Genomic DNA, 18,089 nt, shown 5'->3' with positions numbered 1-18,089 from the left:
TGGTTAACAAAAGCCAAACAACAGATTTAATTTTGTAGATGCAGGAGCCCCATAAAAATCTGATACTTAAAGAAGGGACCAAAGCAGGCAGCTTTTATACCTTTTAGACAAAGAAACAATAAAATCCTGAAGAATTGACAACACAAAGACATTTGAACTTGGGGTGGTAATTTAGTGAAAAAGAAACAAGGTTTGTTACTATAACCTTCTCAACCCTAAATTCCCTGCTTCTAGTGGTAAGGATGCCTCCTAGGCTCCTGGTACAGGGAGGGTATTTTTTTCATTGGCGGTTCACTTCCTGCTTTCAGGGAGACAAAGGAGGGTCAAGTATCTTTTTTGTACCAACCATCTCCCATCCTAGTGCCTGGCACATAGTAGAAAGTTAACAAATGTTTGATGAATGCATGAATAAATTAATTAGTTATTAATCAATAGGTTGTCCCTAGAGTTTTCTCTCCCAGAGAACATTACATTTTCTTAAAAAATAATTCTTTAAGAGGAAAAAAAGAATTTATTTTTTAAATAATTTTTTATCTAAAACCTCTCATATTTCTAAGCTGAATTGCTATTATTAATCATGTTAATCCAAAAAACCCTTGAGGTGTGCTCTTCAATATGCTCACATCCTTACCCTATGTTGGAAGGTAAAACTGCAGTTAGAAATTTGATATGATAAATGTTAAGTGTATTAGGATTTTTAAATTAGATTCTCAATTTTTCGTTGGTAATAATGTGAGACAAGAAACAGGCAAACCCTTTATTCAACACTTAAGTGGCTCAACCTAAAGCTTCTTTCTGATGTAATACTGGATATTATTGTAAAGCATTTTGGTATTATCAACTGACTCAGTATTTTTCAAACTCATGAGAAGTCCTTCTTGATCACTGGAATGAAATACGAAACCTGAATTCAGTGTCATGTTTAGAATTAGACTAGAATATTTTAACCTGGAAAGTTACCATGTGGTTTAATAGGACTCTTGTCATGAAATCCTCTGGATGGAGTCATTTGTCAAACATTTTCCATGATTAAAATAGGAATTTTTCTTGGTCTCAAGTATTGGGTGGGAATTGCTAAGTCATATTTAACTTCTGACACTTTCAGTCATACTAGCTAAAACAATCTTATCCCTAATTCTTCCTACTGTCTCATATCCATCCATTGCCAAGTCCTTTGAAACATTTGTTTAATCCCTTCTCTCCTTTCTTATTGGGCTTCCCAGGTGGCTCAGTGGGAAAGAATCCTCCTGCCAATGTAGGAGACATGGATTCCATCCCTGGGTCAGTAAGATAAGCTGGAGGAGGAAATGGCAACCCACTCCAGTATTCTTGCCTGGAAAATCCCGTGAACAGAGTAGCCTCACGGGCTACAGTCCACGGGGGTCGTCAAAAGAGTCGGACACGACTTAGCAGCTGAACAACATCTTCCTTCTTCTTGCCAGTAACCTAACTATAGGACTTTATCTCTTTATAGTAAGTAATTTAAGTACCCTTCTGACTCCTGCCTCAGTTCTTTGTCCTTCAACTACTTTGACTATTACTGCCAGATTAGTCTTTCTAAAACCATGTTGCTGCTTTGCGCATAGCACAGTCCTATTGCCTTTAGAAGAAACACCAACTCCTTAAAGCGTAGTTCATGGATCTTTGATATTTGGGAGTAAACTTTCCAGCAGGACCGTCTGGTAAAGCTGGGCTGGTTTCCTTATATTCTGCGTGTATTTCTGTTCTTGTTGCTTTCCTCCCTTTGTTCGTAGCATTTCTCCTACCCACTTGCACATTTTTAAGCCCCTATAGCAGTTGTCAAGTGCTCCACTTATTTTTGCAGTAAATTATGTGCTATTTTGAATTGCACTTTATGCTTTTTTATATTTAAATATTGTCTCTAGTGTCTAGAATGCAAATTTGTTGAACAAGTCTGAACCAAATGTTTTGCTTATGAAGTCCCTGAAACTTAGAATGTGTTTTTTAATAGAAAAAAGGATATGTCATAAATAGTGGTCATACTCCTAACCTAGTCCCCAAAGGAGTGTTTAATCCAAGTTGTAGCTGAAATATAATGTTAATAACAGCAGACCTGCATCTCATGGAACTGTGAAATACATGAGGAAGGAGCAATCAATTCTCTTTTTGCTTCCTTGGGAGATGCAGAGATGACCTTAAGCAAAGTGTTAAAAGGAACAAATGTGTAGTGTAGTTTTAGCATCCTCCCACCATCCATTCTGAATCCTTTGTTAATTTGATAAGAGTCCCCTTTCCCTTTGCTCAGAGGCTCAGGGCCACTTAACTGCCCTGGTCAGACTCTGTGACATTTCACCCTGGTCTCTTCTGTCCCTCCCCTACCCCAGAGGACCAGTTTCTTTAAAAGTTCTCCTCTTGATTTTCAGTGAAAACTACTATCTTCTAATGCTGGTGATCCAAGTTAGGAATTAGGCCAGTAACAATCTGATGCATTGGATTTCTACTAACGTGTAGATCCCGTCCCCTGTTAGGTTTTTTCTTTTTTTCTTTTTTTTTCATTTCGAGGAGGCTGACTTTGAATAATAATTGCTGCTGTTTGTTGAGCCCTCACATGTGTCTGACCTCTGCTAAGTGCTTTAGAATAATTTTCTAATTTAATCCTCATACTCATAACACTTAAAAGTGAAGGCTTTCTTATTGTCATTTTAAAGATGAGGAAATTGGGGCCTGAAGAGATTAAGTAACTTGCCAAAAATCACATAGCTAATAAATGGAAGACTGATTTGTCTGACTCCAAAGCTTATAAACTTTACTATTGCATTATGCTGTCTGCTAAGATAATTTCACATTCAAGTCCACAAATGTTTATTGGTACTTAACGATGTCCTGAGCTCTTTACTAGCAGCTCTGTTAATGGAATTTGGGGAAGAATAAGAATATGAAGTGAAATTATTCTAACAGTGTAGGAGAAGGTTTCCGAACTGTAAGCTGCCACCCAGGTGATAACTGGCTGACACTTCTGTGATCAGCAGCCTAAATTGCCCACAACTCTTTTTCTCTATTTCAGAAGTCAGACATTTACTTAAAGCTCTAAGCATTTTCTGGCTGTCTTAACAGCTTTGCTTTGTATAAGCAGGGTGGGAGTGGAAATATGTGTGTTCATTCACTTAGTCCTGTTCAACTCTGTGACCCCATGGACTGTAGTCAGCCAGGTCCCTCTGCCCGTGGGACTTTTCAGGCAAGAAAACTGGCGTAGGTTGTAATTTCCTGCTCCAGGGGATCTTCCAGACCTGGAGATCAAACCCCCTTCTACTGTGTCTCCTGCATTACAGGCAGATACCTTACCCACTGAGCCATTTAGCTGTACATAAGGGCTATCTGTAAGTCAGGTTCAGTCTGTACAATGTAACATCTTTCCTCTATCCAACCTCCTTCCCCGCCTCAGGGGGAAAAAAAATGTATAAACAACACTTTAATTGAATTTAATTAATAAATACTTTTCATGGATTTTTTTTAAAGCTATCTTTAAGGATGTTTTAAGTGTAAATTGGTTTTTGTTTATTTGTAATTCGTTAACAGTAAGTTCATAGTTAAGTTTGGCCTTGTCATTCAGGAATAATGAATTCTGTTATGATACCCATCCAAAGGCACTTTCAACAAGTTGAAACAGAACTCTTTACCAGCCTGTCTTTGCCTTTTGGCAGGCACAGTCATTGGCAGCATCCCTTTCTACCAGACAGCTGTTGAGGATTTCTCGTCGCCTGTCACAGTACCCTAACGAGAACCTTCACAACGCTGTCACCAAAGCCTGTCTTTCCAGGTAACCATGTTCTCCTTTCTCACTGAATCCAACTCTCTGGGTCTTTGCTAAAATAGTACACAGAAGTTTGATAGTCTGTGCTCACAGGTCTGGAAAAAGTTATCAGTCTGAACATGTAGCTTTTTTAGCCTTGTATGCAGTGTTTCCCTACATTATCTTACTTAGGCATAATAATAAAGAGATTTTTATACGTGATAAAGCTAAGTTACTTACTCAGATCAGACAGTAGTGAATAAGGAAAAGTAGGTTTGGCATTTGAATGCTGGTTCATGTGTCTTCTGAGAGAGAGGTCTTAAGCATTACACATGGCACTTCCCAAATTTGCACTGTAACTTTCCATGCGGGGTAGTATGACATGTCCTGTTGCCCAAGTATGAAAAAACTAGCATCTTTTCAGTCTACCCTAATATTTTTCATACTTGTTTGGAAATTATTTTAAACACTAACTTATAGAATTTCCTTACAGAACCATGCTTACATGAAACTATTTTAAAAGAGTAGTTAGAAAAGATTAATAACACCATCCAATTGACCTGAAGATTTCTTTTAGACTCTCTTCACATGATCTTTCAATTATTTTTCTGGTGATTTTAACTGTTGTCCATTCATTCCTTGATACATTAGAGGACTTAAAAGAGAAACTGTATTCAGCTTAGGAAAATCTCTTAACTGCCCTCTATACATTTTCAGCTTAGTGGACAGTTTTCTTGTAGTCAAAGTAAGTTCCTAGTGTTGCAACTTCAGTTTGTTCTGTGGTGAAATGAGGCTAAAGTGAGGCTCGTTTCCAGTACTTTGAAGTAATTCTTTGAATAACTAATAATCATGAGAAATAATAATAAAGTTGATTCTCTTAAGTAGATATTTCAACTTCTAAGTGAAAATTAGAAAAAATGCTTCAATTGCCTATTTTTTAGGGTCATGAGCTGAAGAAAGTACATACAGAAAGATAGATTTGTTATCTAGCCAGTGTTTTCTTAGTCAGAACTAAGTTATAGTTAATAGAAGTAAATAGTCAATGTTAAGTAATATAAAGAGTTTCAAAGCCTAAGGGAAAGTAGTACTTTGGAATGAATGAAATAATCATACACAAAGCATTTTAGAGGCCATTCTAGTGAGTAGACAGTGAAAACATAGCAATTCACTTTGAGTCTAGTATAGTCTTAATACCTAAACCAGGTAAGAATAACATATAAAAGGAAAATTATAAATCACATTCATGGAATGTGTACAGAAGTCCTAAATGAAATACTAACAAACCAAATGTAGATGCATATTATATATAATTTATCTGTATAAATAAATTATGAGCAACCTGGAGTTACCTCAAGAAATTTCAATGTTCTTTTTTTAAATTTACCATATTAACATGAGTGAGTGAGAGTGAAGTCACTCAGTCGAGTCTGACTCACTGCGACCTCATGGACTGTAGCCTGCCAGCCTCTCCATCCATGGGATTTTCCAGGCAAGAGTACTGAAGTCAGTTGCCATTTCCTTCTCCAGAAGATTTTCCTGACTCAGACATCGAACCCGGGTCTCCTGCGCTGCAGGCAGACTCTTTACTGTCTGAGCCATGAGGGAAAGCATAGTAACATATTACATATTAGCATATTACTGAGAAAAATTTTCATTTTAATAAATCATTAAAAAGAGTTTGATAGAACTCAGCAGCCAAACTTGAAAACAAACCACAGCAAAAGTAGACAAACAATATGCTTAGCTAACCATGAATCAAAGAGAAGTTCTTAATCTGATAAAGGGCAGGTACTAAAAATTTATAGCAAACATTCTTAGGGTATATTACTTTATAGAGCTAGAAACTAAACAAGAATGTTGCCTCTTATACTCTTAGATTAGCTAAAAGTTATATGATTAGCTACATAAAAAAATTCAAGAGAAGCTTCATGTAAACTACATTTTAGAACAGATGGAATATAATGATATTACTTATACACCCAAGTCAGTGATATTCCTATCCATATATTCCAGTAAAAATCAATAAAGAAGTTGAAGTTAAAAAAAATAATACCATTCAAAATAATAATAGAAAGCTTTGCAAACCTAAGAATAAATTTAATGAGTGGCATATAATGCTTTTATGGAAAAAAGCATGAATCTCTATTAAAAGTTGTAAGAGATTGCTGTGGGAAATGGGTTACTATACTATGTTCATAAAACAGAAGATGAAGTATTTTCCCCTACAAGCTGTTTTTTCCCCTACATTGATACATAGATATAGTTTGGTCAAATACCACCAAGGTTACAGTGAATTAGACAAGTTTATCTTGAATTTAATATAAAAGGCCAATAACATCCAAAGAAATTTTGAGAAAGATTGAGGAGATACACTTTCTCTACCAGATATCAAAATCCATTATAAAGTTATATTTATTTTAAATGTGATGTTGGTGCAAGAAAAGACAAATAGAGCATTAGAATAGACTCTAGAGCCCTGAAACAGACCCACATATTTTTGGGAACTTGGTAATATATGTTACAAGTAGCATTATAAATCAGTGTGGAAGAGCTAAGGGTTGGCCTCCTATTGCCTGATATGCTTCATTTTCCTCATTTGTTCCGGTGGTCTAATGTTTTTGAGAATGTAGGTTCTAGTTGTAAATGTATTTAAACTTCAATGCTACTTCTGATTATTTGGTAGGGCTGTCTGGTATGTGGTTGCAAATAAATCTGAAGCATGTTCAATTTCAGCAGGCGAGAGTACCATATTGCAAGCGATAACTGTCATTGCCGTTGAAACGGAGACATACACGCCTTGTTTGCTGTCCTCTGCAGGCTTCGGAGGGCGGTTTGGAACAGTTTAGTACAGGGACAATGTAAGGAGAGGTTGCCAGACAGATTATATAGATGTAAATGGTTTCTGGTAATGGCACACAATGTCTAAGCTTGGCAATGATCATGTCAATCAAGGTGGTTCGACAGGTCATTGTCAATCAATGGATATGCAGCCACAGGGCATGATGTTCATGAGACAGTGATGAGAGAAAGGTGGGGCAGGGTGCCAAGACAAGGGCTCAGGAAATAAGATAAAAGCCCAGTTTACCAGGTCTGAGAGAGGAAGTGAGGGCTTGGCTTTGAATGACAAGGCATCAATCGGAAAACCATGATGAAAGGGCAGAGAACAGCAGTAAGCCTCACTTGATGCTGAGCTGATGACCCCCGCCACCCGCCATCACAGCCCAAAACCAAAATGAGGCAGTCGGCGAGAGATGGTTGGCTTCAGATATGTGGTTTGGAATGTTACAGGGACAGGAAACCCAACCGTTTTTTACATACTTAGCCTTTTGCTCTCTTACTCACACCAGCATCTCTTTTATTTATGCTTATACTCAAGCCTGTGGGAGCCAGCAGAGGTTTAGAGCTATGGAAAACACCGTTTAGTAGTTTATGTTCTTGGGACTTACCCAGCAGTCCAGTGGTAAAGACTGTGAGCTTCCACTGCAGGGGGTGCAGATTCAGTGCCTGGTGGGGGAACTGAGATCCAGCAAGCCGTGTGGAATGGCCAAAAAAAAAAAAAAAGGTGCAAGTTGTTAGTATGTTTATTGAAACATCATGGCACATAATTTTGTGTGGAAAGGAAACTCTGTTTTCATGTTCTAAGCCCATGATGTTCATGTAATCTGTTTATAATTGAAGTATGCCTCTGTCACTCACTAGATGGTTGTTTTGACAACATAGGTATGGAATAGATAAGCAGGTATATATTTTTTTAATGGAAGGAAAAACCAAACTGAATAATCTTAAAGTCATACAGTAATTTGTTATATATGTTCTAGTTTGTGTTAGAAAATAAAGAAAGCCTCATTCATCCACCTTTGCTAATTTGAATTTGTGATTGCCAGTTTAAAGAACGTTAAAGTGGGGTTGTTTTATCTGTTTAAGAAAACTGGAAAAGTCAGTTAAATGATAAACAAGATTTACGAGGTATACCAAATCCATTTTAAAAAGTAAATTATGTCCTGCAAACTATTGTATATGAACAAGTAGTGCTAATTACACATTGTCTAGTCGCTCAAGTTGTGTCCGACTCTTTTGTGACCCTGTGGACTGTAGCCTGGCAGGCTCCTCTGTCTATGGTATTTCCCAGGCAAGAATACTGGAGTGGGCTGCCATTTCCTTCTCCAGGGGATCTGCCCAACCCAGGGGTTGAATCCATGTCTCTGGTGTCTCCCGCATTGGCAGGTGGATTCTTTACTACTGTGCCACCTGGGAAGCCACAATTAAACATTAGTTTTCCTTATTAAAGGAGATTTAATAAACACACTTCATCTTCTTACATGGTTGAGTTTTATTCTAAAGTATTTTATTATTTAGTTTTCACAGATCAAGACAGATCATCCTTAACTGGTCATGTGTCTGTCTAAGTTTCAGAAGATATTTTGGAATCACAGAAAGCTTTGACTTTATCAATCCATCGTTCCTACCCCACCAGGTTTTTACCAAGCCTTGCAAGGTCAGCATTAGAAAAAAATCTGGCAGATGCTGCAATAGAAATAAGTACTGATAATAGTCCGGAGTCTGATTTGGAGGATTACAAATGTAAGTATTTGAATTGTTTCTCTTTTAAGTGAATTACTAAACACTTGTATTATTTATTACGTGTGTGTGTGTGTATGAAAATTGCTCAGTTGTGTCCAACTGTTTACATCCCCATGAACTGTAGCCTGCCAGGCTCCTCTGTCCATGGAATTCTCCAGGCAAGAATACTGGAGAGGGTTGCTGTTGCCTTCTCCTGGGTATCTTCCCAACCCAGGAATCAAACCCAGGTATCCTGCATTGCAGGCGGATTCTTTACCACCTGAGCTACATATTATTATATTAATAATAATGTAATAAATTATTTTTTCAGCTAAAAATTTTTTCGTCTCCACCCATTTTGTTTCATGTATTGTGTTGAAGAATCTTTTATTTTAAAAAATGTTTCCTTTATTTCAGTGCATACCAGATGTAGGTCCTCCCCCAAGAGGCCACAATTGACATGAATATTAAAAGCTCAGAGAATTCCTATTGTAAATAAACATGTAACTTTGTTTTACCTTTTATTTCAAGGGTATTTCACCATAGGACCCAGTGTTCTGTTCTCTTTGCGCAGCATTTACATTTTGGGGACCACCAGTGTCCTACAGGACATGTTTGAGAAACTGTCTAGGTTGATGTAGACTAAAATAATATTCTGAGTATCACTTCATGTCTTCTTACTCCTTTCATTTCTACCTGATTGTCTTTTATGCTACCTCTCTTCTGGATAACCATAAGTATAATTTGAGTTTGGGGGAGGTTTGGATCTTTCTGTAAAAGTACCCTGTTCTTCATTTAGAGCACAATGATAGGTTCTCTGCTTTTTGAGGGTCATTAACTGTCATAAAAATATCCAATGTGTGATCACTCTCTTAAAGGGACTTAGTGTGACTTTCTTTGCAGTAGATGTTTTTAATAGTTGAAGATACATTGAAACGAGAACTTTATATTAAGGAGATAAGGTGATTTTTTTATAGTAAAACTATAAACTCAACATACTAATGGATCTGGCTACAGAAATGCAGAGCCAACTCAGAGACAGAATAACTCTGGGACTTCGAGATTCATAACAGCACTTGATTGAATCCTTCAACATATACCCCCACCCCAAAAAAAAGATTGCATCATTCAAATGATAGATTGTTTAGTCTCGGTAATAAGCCAGTGTTGGCAGTTCCCATCTAAGCCTTGTGTAGGAAGGAGATAAGGAAACTAAGAGGCTTTTGACTTATCTGGTCCCATTCATCTTTAATATCTTCTTTCTTGTAGAGAATTCCTGTAATTTATCCTCCTGTTCAGAGGATGAGGTTCACCAAACAGCCTTCTGATAAGGATTTGGCTTTCCATGCAAGTCTCCTTCTGAATAAAATGCTGATATGGAAACAATATATCATGTAGTCTATATGAAATTTTCAGTTTTCATTGCAATGCAATATATTACAGTTCTGGTTTTATATATCAATTTATCTATAGATTAAAATATATGTCTTTAACATTCTCCTGGAAGTTGGGTGTGCCCTCTGTTGTAAGGATAAAATCAGATTTTGAGCCTACTGGACTGAGGACCTTGACAAATTTACCAAATTAATGCCATCCCGTGAGATTTCTTAGAAGACCGCTAGCCACCTTTCCACCAGGGAAGTACTACCATCACCATTCTCTGAGTGCCTTTCCCTTTTCTAGCTTGCAATTGTAGCAGTAAACATTGGCTGAGTTATTTAAATGTTCTTAAAGTCCTAAATCTACTGAATTGGTATCTTTCATAAACTAAGCCATAGATGGTGTCAAATGCTGTTTGAACATGAAGTCATTTGTCGTCTCAGCATATGAATATGTAGTAAACTCACTGCCACAGTCCTGGTCTTTCCCTTTACTGTTTTGTATGGGGTCTATTTCAGAGACCTAGTGGACTTCCTGGTGGCTCAGACGGTAAAGCATCTGCCTGCAGTGTGGGAGACCCGGGTTCAATCCCTGGGTTGGGAAGATCTCCTGGAGAAGGAAATGGCAACCCACTCCAGTATTCTTGCCAGGAAAATCCCGTGGACGGAGGAGCCTGGTAGGCTACTGTCCGTGGGGTCTCAAAGAGTCGGACACGACTGAGCGACTTTACTTTCTTTCTTTCAGAGACCTGAAAGTAGTAAGTAAATAGTAAATTCTCGGCATGGCAGCTCATGGTTTTCTCCGCCAATAGAACTTTTGAATGAAAGGAAATGGCAGGGAGCTATTGGAGGGAGAGGTCTACTGTGTTTTGGCAAATGTTTAGCATTCAGTGGTGATTAAACAGACTGGGAGTGTAATTATTTTAACCTCAAAATTGTTCATGGTACTCCATAGAAGCAAATATTGGTTTCTCTCCTTGTCTTTCAAAATGCTCTAGCACAAAAATAGCCAGTTTTTCATTTTAAAGAGAAGGGAGAAAAGATGGGACAGTTGCCTAAGACGTTGTAATTGTCTACCTGCTTGCTCAGGTATATCCACAGGGTGAGATTTATTTGGAGATCACACTGCAGAAAGAACACCGTTGTGGTTGTCATTTAGTCACTAAGTCCTGTCTGACTCTTTGCCACCCTGTGGACTGTAGCCCACCAAGCTCCTCTGTCCCTGCAATCTCCCTGGCAAGAACACTGGAGTGGGTTGCCATTTCCTTCTCCAGGAGATTTTCCTGACCCAGGGTTCCCCTGTCTCCCTGCTTTGCAGATGGATTCTTTACCACTCCGCCATCTGGGAAGCCCAGAAAGAACAGCATCCTATACTAAATTCTGTTTTTAGCTCTACCTATACTGGGTGATTTTAAGCGCTACCTATAGCTGGGTGATTTTAAGCAAATTATTTAATTCATGTTCTTCTTAGCTTCCTCATAATTCTTGTTTCCTTGTTAAGAGATCTACATGAAATCATGTGAGAAAACAATGAGTCGAAGCTGAGGTCTGGCACATGGAAGGTCCTCAATAAATAATAGCTTCTATTATGGTCAATATGACTACAACAACTAAAATTATTATGTTATTATCATGGGCCTTCAAATGTGTCATGTATTGAGTATATGTATTTCCTTACCATAGAGAATTCATGTGAGACATGTCCCCTGACTTGAAGAAATTTGTAACTTAGTTTCATGACTTTAAGGAGCTCATTTTCTATTCTAGACCAACTATTTAAAGCAAATAGGGGACAATACAGTATAATCATCACAGAACAACTGTAGCACCTGTGGTGCTTATTTGGAAATACAGATCTGGATCTTTCCTAAAACTAGTGGTTTGAAAGGTCTGGGATCAGTTCATCTGTATTTTTGACTAGAGCTCTAGGGGATTCTTCTATGGGTTCTAAAAAAAGAAAGAATATATTCATGGTACTTCTGAATTTTCAAATGTATGTATTTTAGAGTCTCTGACCAAACAGCTTATAAAGGTGGCTTGACTGAGTTCTGGATTTTTCCATCTCAATCTTATCTATATGTTGCTTGCTCCATATGTTGTCTTAAATAAAATTTTTGATATCTTGAAACATCGTCAGCCTTTTTGTAGAGCTTTTAAGGTTTTTTTGCAAAGCTATGATGTTTTATTACTACCTTCAAGCTTATTTCTTTTAGATGTTAGATTAAAATTCCTTGATGAGCCTACAAAATGTTAAAGATGCTATGTTGTATCCTGTTCAGGCTGGACTTGGCTTCTCTGAGGACAGGGCTACAAGTAATTCTCTGTCTTATGTGAAATGTTTAGGTGAAGTCTCTTCTGGATCTCTGAGGATTGGCGCGGTTAGTGCACCAATCTATAATGCCCACGAGAAAATGAAAGTGCCTGATGTTTTGTTCTATGACAACATCCAGGTAAGATCAGGAGTTTGCATTCATGGGTAAATAAATCACCTCTTACATTGTGGAAATTAACTCCAGTTCAAGTATAACTGATGTCTGTGTTTGTAATCTGCTAAGTTTCATTTGGATGTTGCAGAATGAAGTGTTGAAACATTTTTTATTATTCCATTGTAAAGTTATAAATTCTTTCCAAAGTTACTTGAGAATGAAAAGAGTTGCTGCAATGATTAGAGTAATAAATTTATATGCACACATAGCTATACTTTAAGTAAAATGAATATATTATTAAATTAAAAACAAAAAACACTCATATTCATCCTCCTGCATTTTTGTTAGTTAAATCATTTCAAGTAATTGGAAGAAGGATGTGTCCTATGTATTCTTTTCCTCATGTTTCTTTCCTTTTTCTGAAAATGCCTAGTATTTTTCTATTCTTTACTTTTTTAAATCTTTTTTTCAGTGGACCAGAGTAGACAAATTTCCACTTGTATATGGTGCTTCCACTAAGACACAGAAATAAGTGTGTGCCCAGAAAGCTGTATTATAGATGTTCACTTTAATAAGAAATTTTTCAAGAGAAAATTATTCATAATATGAAAGGATTTTTTCTTTTCCAGATTTTTTGTCATGTGGTCATTTATTTATTTTATAATATAAAACATACTTAAATATTTGTCTAATATTTGGCCAGCAATTTGAATATGTATTATAATCCCACATTTACAAATTATATTTGAAGTCCTTCTTACCATTTTCTCTATATTAAGGAATTAGAGAATTAAAATAAATTATTTTTATCTGCCATTCCCTAATTCTGATTGTTGTCCTATGAGTACCATAATTTGTATCCCTACATTATATTAACAATAAAAGGTATCTAGGCAAATTCTTCTTTCTCCATAAAAGTCTTGATTAAATATTTTTGAAGTCTGTCCAAATTATAATTACCCGTGACATAGCGAAAAGCATAGCCTAGATTTGCTTTTTCTTTTTTTTTTTTTTTCATTCTATGGGCCATTAACTAACGTCAGTTTTATTTTTCTTCCAGAGCATTAATGCTCTTATACAAGCAGGGAACAAAAGAACAGAAAATAAGGTTACTTATAAGGCACAAAGGAATAAAGAATCTTGTCTGTCAAAGACCAAAACGTGATTGTAAGGAAAATATTTTCAAGCATTTGTGCTACCACACTCTGTTCATGTAGTAGAAAGGAATGAATTAAAAAGAATCAGGAAACTTTGTCATAAGTGACAATTTGAAAAACTCTATGGCAGCAAAGGTTGAAAAGACTCCCCCGCATGTAAGAATGCAGGAAATTCGGTAGCAGGGAGGGCCATTGTGCCCTTGAACACTGTGTCTGTTGCCATGGCGTTTGTGACATAGACGCTGAGGACCACAGTGCTGCTGCGGGCTTTACACAGTGGCCCTGAGGGATTTCTGTAGCCTGCCTCCAAATGTGCCCTCTCTTCACAAAGCATTATGAATTAACCATTAATGAGAAGTTCTAGCTGTGCCAGTTCTCGGAACGGTGACTTGATTAAATTCAGTTCTGTTGCTTGTGTTACTATTGTCCCTTCTGTTGCACTTCACCTAGGAAGCAGTGTCTTCGGTACCTCCTGAATATTCAGGTGCTTTCATACCATCCTGTTCTGTGCCTGTGGTCTGCTTGCCACTCTGTGTTATAACTGATTTTTAAAACAGGTTTTCCACACTACTAAGATAAAACCTTGTGTTGTGTTTTAATTTTGTATCTCTAGCACATTGCATAGTGCCTGGCACATAGTGACTATTGAGTAAATATGTGTTGAGTGAATTAATGAAAGAAGGAAAAAGATTTTGAATGTTCTTAATTAGGAGTATATTTTTATTATATCTCTCTTTAAGGAATATTTTACTTGCAGTAGTAAAGAGGAGAAATTGGAGGAGAGATTAATAGCCTCTTAAACCTAATGAGCTTTAGAGCTGAAGAAAAATTTTTTTTAAATGTCTGCCTTTTATCTATCCTTTTTCTAGGATATTATTGGATTGGCCGAACAGTTGGTTCAGATTTTTAAACCCAAACAAACTTTTCGACCAATCCAATATCAGAACACAGAGATTAAAGTACATACATACACAGTTCCAGGGCTCAAGTTGCCTGAATCTCTCAAGGGGAAAAGCAAGCAAGTGCCCATGGTTACTATACAGTGTGATTGAAGTACACACAGGTTACTATGGTAGCATTGATGAGGTGATAGTCCCAGATTGGAATGATCCTGGAAAATGAGTTCACTAGGTGAAGTTGAAAGACTCAGGCAGAGACACTAGCATTTCCAGAGACGTGGCTACATAAGAGTGGAGCTCATTTAGGAAGCTACATCTAATTCATTGTCGTGGCTAGAGGTGAGGTTTAAAATGGAAGAATGACAAGAAATGAGGCTGATGAGTTAAAAGGTCATTTTATATGGGCCTTGCTAATGAAGGAACTGGGAAACTATTCAGAAGAAGTGAGAAAGCTGTTGAAAGCTTTGAGGAACATTTCTGCTTTTGCTGACTTTGCATTCATTCTGTATCATTTCCTGTGAGCTGGAACAGAGACAGAGAGGGAGTGGTTAGGAGGCTGTGGCCGTAGTCCAGGTGAACTTAGGGAGGGTCTGAACGAAGGCCGAGACAGTGGGGACAGTGGAGGGGACACACTGTGGGGCCACATAGGAGCTGGGGGAGCCGACGGAGCTTTCTGTTGGATGAAAGTCAGAGCCTCACTCAGGGAGCACGCTGTCTGCTCGGAAAGTCCACAGAAGAGTAAAGAGAAAATAATTCTCCACTGTGTCCATGATTGGAACACACAGTGGGACAGTGATGGGGGATGAGCTTGAGACTAAATCAAAAAGATAAAGAGTAATCCTTGTTCCGAAGGTATTAGTCATTTAAAGAATTTTGGGGGAGAAAAAAACTGACATGATTGTGAACAGAAAAATGACTGCCAGTCCCATGGAGCATATATTGACTCAAGGAGACACTGAAGTTTGAGATGCCGCATTGGTTGGTAAAAATCTAGGCCAGAGATGAGAAAGGGAAAAAAAAAATTAGATGATAGCTATGGGAATGGGAAAAAAAAAAAAAAGGATAGATACAGTAAATTTGAGGTGGCTGGATAGCTTAGATTTGGCTTTTGCTAAGGGCCAACTGAGTTGGGCAGGAAGATGGTGATGATTGGGTCAGGTTGTAGAAAATGATGCTATTAATTGGGATTAAAAATACAGGCTAAAGAATGAAGCTGTGGAGAAAGGAATGAGCCAAGTTTTGGGTGTATTAAGTTCTAGGAGACTGGGAAACAGCCAAGTATAACTCAATATTTGCTCAGAAATGTGCGGCTGGAGTCAAGAAGAAAGGTCTTGCTGTTGAAGATCAGTGTAAAGTCAGTGGTTGAAGCCATGGAATGGATGAGTGGGTTTAGGGAGAGTAGGGTCAGCAGTGACTCTTCCAGCACTGAGGTGCATGTTGCCCTCCTTCCCCCTTTAGATGGGTGCCCACGTACAAGAAGGCTTAACCTGGTCTGCCCTATCCCGTGATTCCCAGGAAAGCAGGTAACAAGGTAGTGAAAGAGAACAGAAAAAGGAAGATAATCGGTACTTAAGTAATTGCTACAAAAAGAAGATACAACCCAAAACACCGCGGAGAGACACTGTTAGAGAGGTAGGAGGGAATCAGGAGAGGAGACTTTGAAGGATTCGTCTGTGGTACCGAGGGGGCCGGGAGGTTAAGAGAAGAACTGTGTAGACATGATCTTAGCCTCAGCTAACGTTTGTTGACTTGAATAATCTAGTTGGGTGTAATCAGGGCAAAAAGCAGGAAGACATGAGAAAAAGTAAAGAAGATGACGACTATAGTTTGGATTATTAGTCAGTATTCACATTGTTTTTTTACCTGCTATCTAGGTGTTTGTGCCAACTTTTCTATTTTTCATGGAGATTAGCCCAGGTATTTCTGGAAGAACTTAATGTTTTCTGGAAATTGGCACTGATTGTTCATCTTAGGTAGACAGAAGAGTTCTGCAGACCAAATTATCACTAGAACCCAAATTAGAAGCCAAATGTTGTAATTCTCCCTTTTAACTTGGGTAACCATGTACCCTCATTTGCTCAGAATAGTCCCTGTTTATATTTGTTGTCCCAGCATAATTATTAATAACATCTTCTTTTATTCTAAAAAGTACTCTAGAATGAACAAAATAGCTGACACTACTTCAAGCCTCATTAAAACTCCAGTTCCACGGTTTATCTGAAAGCATTTTTAAAAAATTAAAATTACCAAGATAAACATTAAGGAAAACTCGTCTGTTCTTGAAGGAGGGGGAAAGCTTTCTTAGTTTTTCTAGAAACTCTGAAAGAAAATATTGGTATTGCTTAACATGAGAAGTAAAAGGAAAATATTTTAGATGTGGAAAAAAAATCACAAACCAAGTTTAAAAAAAAGAGTGGCAAAGAAGAAAACTATCTACAGCATTTATAAGATGCAAAAGTTTAAGTTGCCTTTTTCACAAATAGAGAACTTCAATAACTTTAGTACTTTGAGGCCATTATTGTTTTGATACAGAAAACCAAGAGGAAATAGGAATATCAATCGTTCCAGGCTGTAGTTCTCCCTTTAATCCTGGATGAGCCTTTTTGACCTACTTAGGATTGTCCTATTTTTCAAGATACAAAAGAACAATGTAATTTCCTCTGTGACTACTGTGAACAACTTTAATCTTACTCTTATTATATTGTGTCATGATTTGAACTTAAAAATATGAAAAAAATTTAAAAATATATAATTTTTTGAAGTATAGTTGCTGACATTTTTAATTCTAAACCTACACATATACTTTGAAAGTCATAGTTAAGAAGTCAATGTAAGATTTTCCATGAAATCTCCAATTGTTTTAGAAAGCCTTTGTATATTTACATTAGTAAGTATTAATTTAAATATCACATTAAATTATAAGCCAACTCTCCTTAGTACAATAACTGAAAAATATTTGAGTCACATTATAAAAACTCTGAAATATGTATTGGTCAGTGGTTGATTCTTGCTAAGGTGGACCATTTCAGGTTTTCAATGTCAGTGACCCAATTGGTTATATAACTTATTTTTGACCACAGCATGCATTTTAATTTTTTAGCATGTTCAAATTGAGTATTGTCTATTATAATAGATGTTTTACTTTTCTTGAAGGTATCTTTATAGCTGTTAGCTTTCTTATTTCACCTTGATTATGCAAAATACAATTAACCTCTAGTCATTTTTTCCTTTAGCACATGATAGTGATGGAAGATATGCTCAAAGACTTTCTTCTTGGAGAACACCTATTATTGGTTGGAAACCAGGTGAGTTATGGCTGAAACTAGGTACTAATGAATACTAATGAAACCAGGTACTAATAATAATATGGTTTAAAAGCCGTATATTCCTTCTGCTTGATGGAATAAATTTTCAAAAATGATTTTTTCCCTCAGCTAAATGACTAGTTGAAATTAAAAAATACGGTCTTCTACCTTCTAAACTTTAGAATTACCTCAGGGCTTAAATCACGACCTTCCACCCGTCCCATTCAATCTTCCATCAATTCCTATCCATTCTGCCTTATAAATATCTTCTTTCTGATACCTATCACCCAGCCCAGCTCACCATCATCTATCACTTGGATTACAGAAGTGGTTTCCTAATACATTTTCACCCAACCTTACACCCACTGTGATCTACTTTTCACTCTGCAGCCAGATGGATACTTGAGAAACTAAAATCTGAGTCTTTTTTTTTTTTGCTTAAGTCGGTTCCCCATTTCCTCCGCACTCCCCATACTAGTCTTTAGTATGGCTTAGAGTGTCCCGCAGGAGCAGCCCCTGCCCACCTACCCAGTCCTAAGGTTTGGCTCCTTCCTTTCTTACATTTGGTGTTAGCTTGAGCCACACTGAGGGCTTCCGAGGTGGCTCAGGGCT

At 37.3% G+C, this 18,089-nt stretch overlaps 1 protein-coding gene across 1 annotated transcript in view; it reads left to right on the top strand.

The window, feature by feature from the left end:
- VWA8 (von Willebrand factor A domain containing 8) overlaps positions 1 to 18,089 on the top strand; it is a 371,377-nt gene that overhangs the window by 118,472 nt on the left and 234,816 nt on the right. Inside the window, exons 17-20 of the mRNA XM_065901945.1 lie at positions 3,663 to 3,778; positions 8,226 to 8,332; positions 12,034 to 12,140; positions 17,406 to 17,477. Coding sequence (XP_065758017.1) covers positions 3,663 to 3,778; positions 8,226 to 8,332; positions 12,034 to 12,140; positions 17,406 to 17,477 — 402 coding nt within the window. The remainder of the gene's footprint in view (positions 1 to 3,662; positions 3,779 to 8,225; positions 8,333 to 12,033; positions 12,141 to 17,405; positions 17,478 to 18,089) is intronic.

This window comes from Muntiacus reevesi, chromosome 11, assembly GCF_963930625.1.
Source record: "Muntiacus reevesi chromosome 11, mMunRee1.1, whole genome shotgun sequence".
Taxonomy (NCBI): domain Eukaryota; kingdom Metazoa; phylum Chordata; class Mammalia; order Artiodactyla; family Cervidae; genus Muntiacus; species Muntiacus reevesi.
The sequence above is the reverse complement of the archived record's forward strand: the minus strand, read 5'-3'. Positions and strand labels throughout refer to the sequence as shown.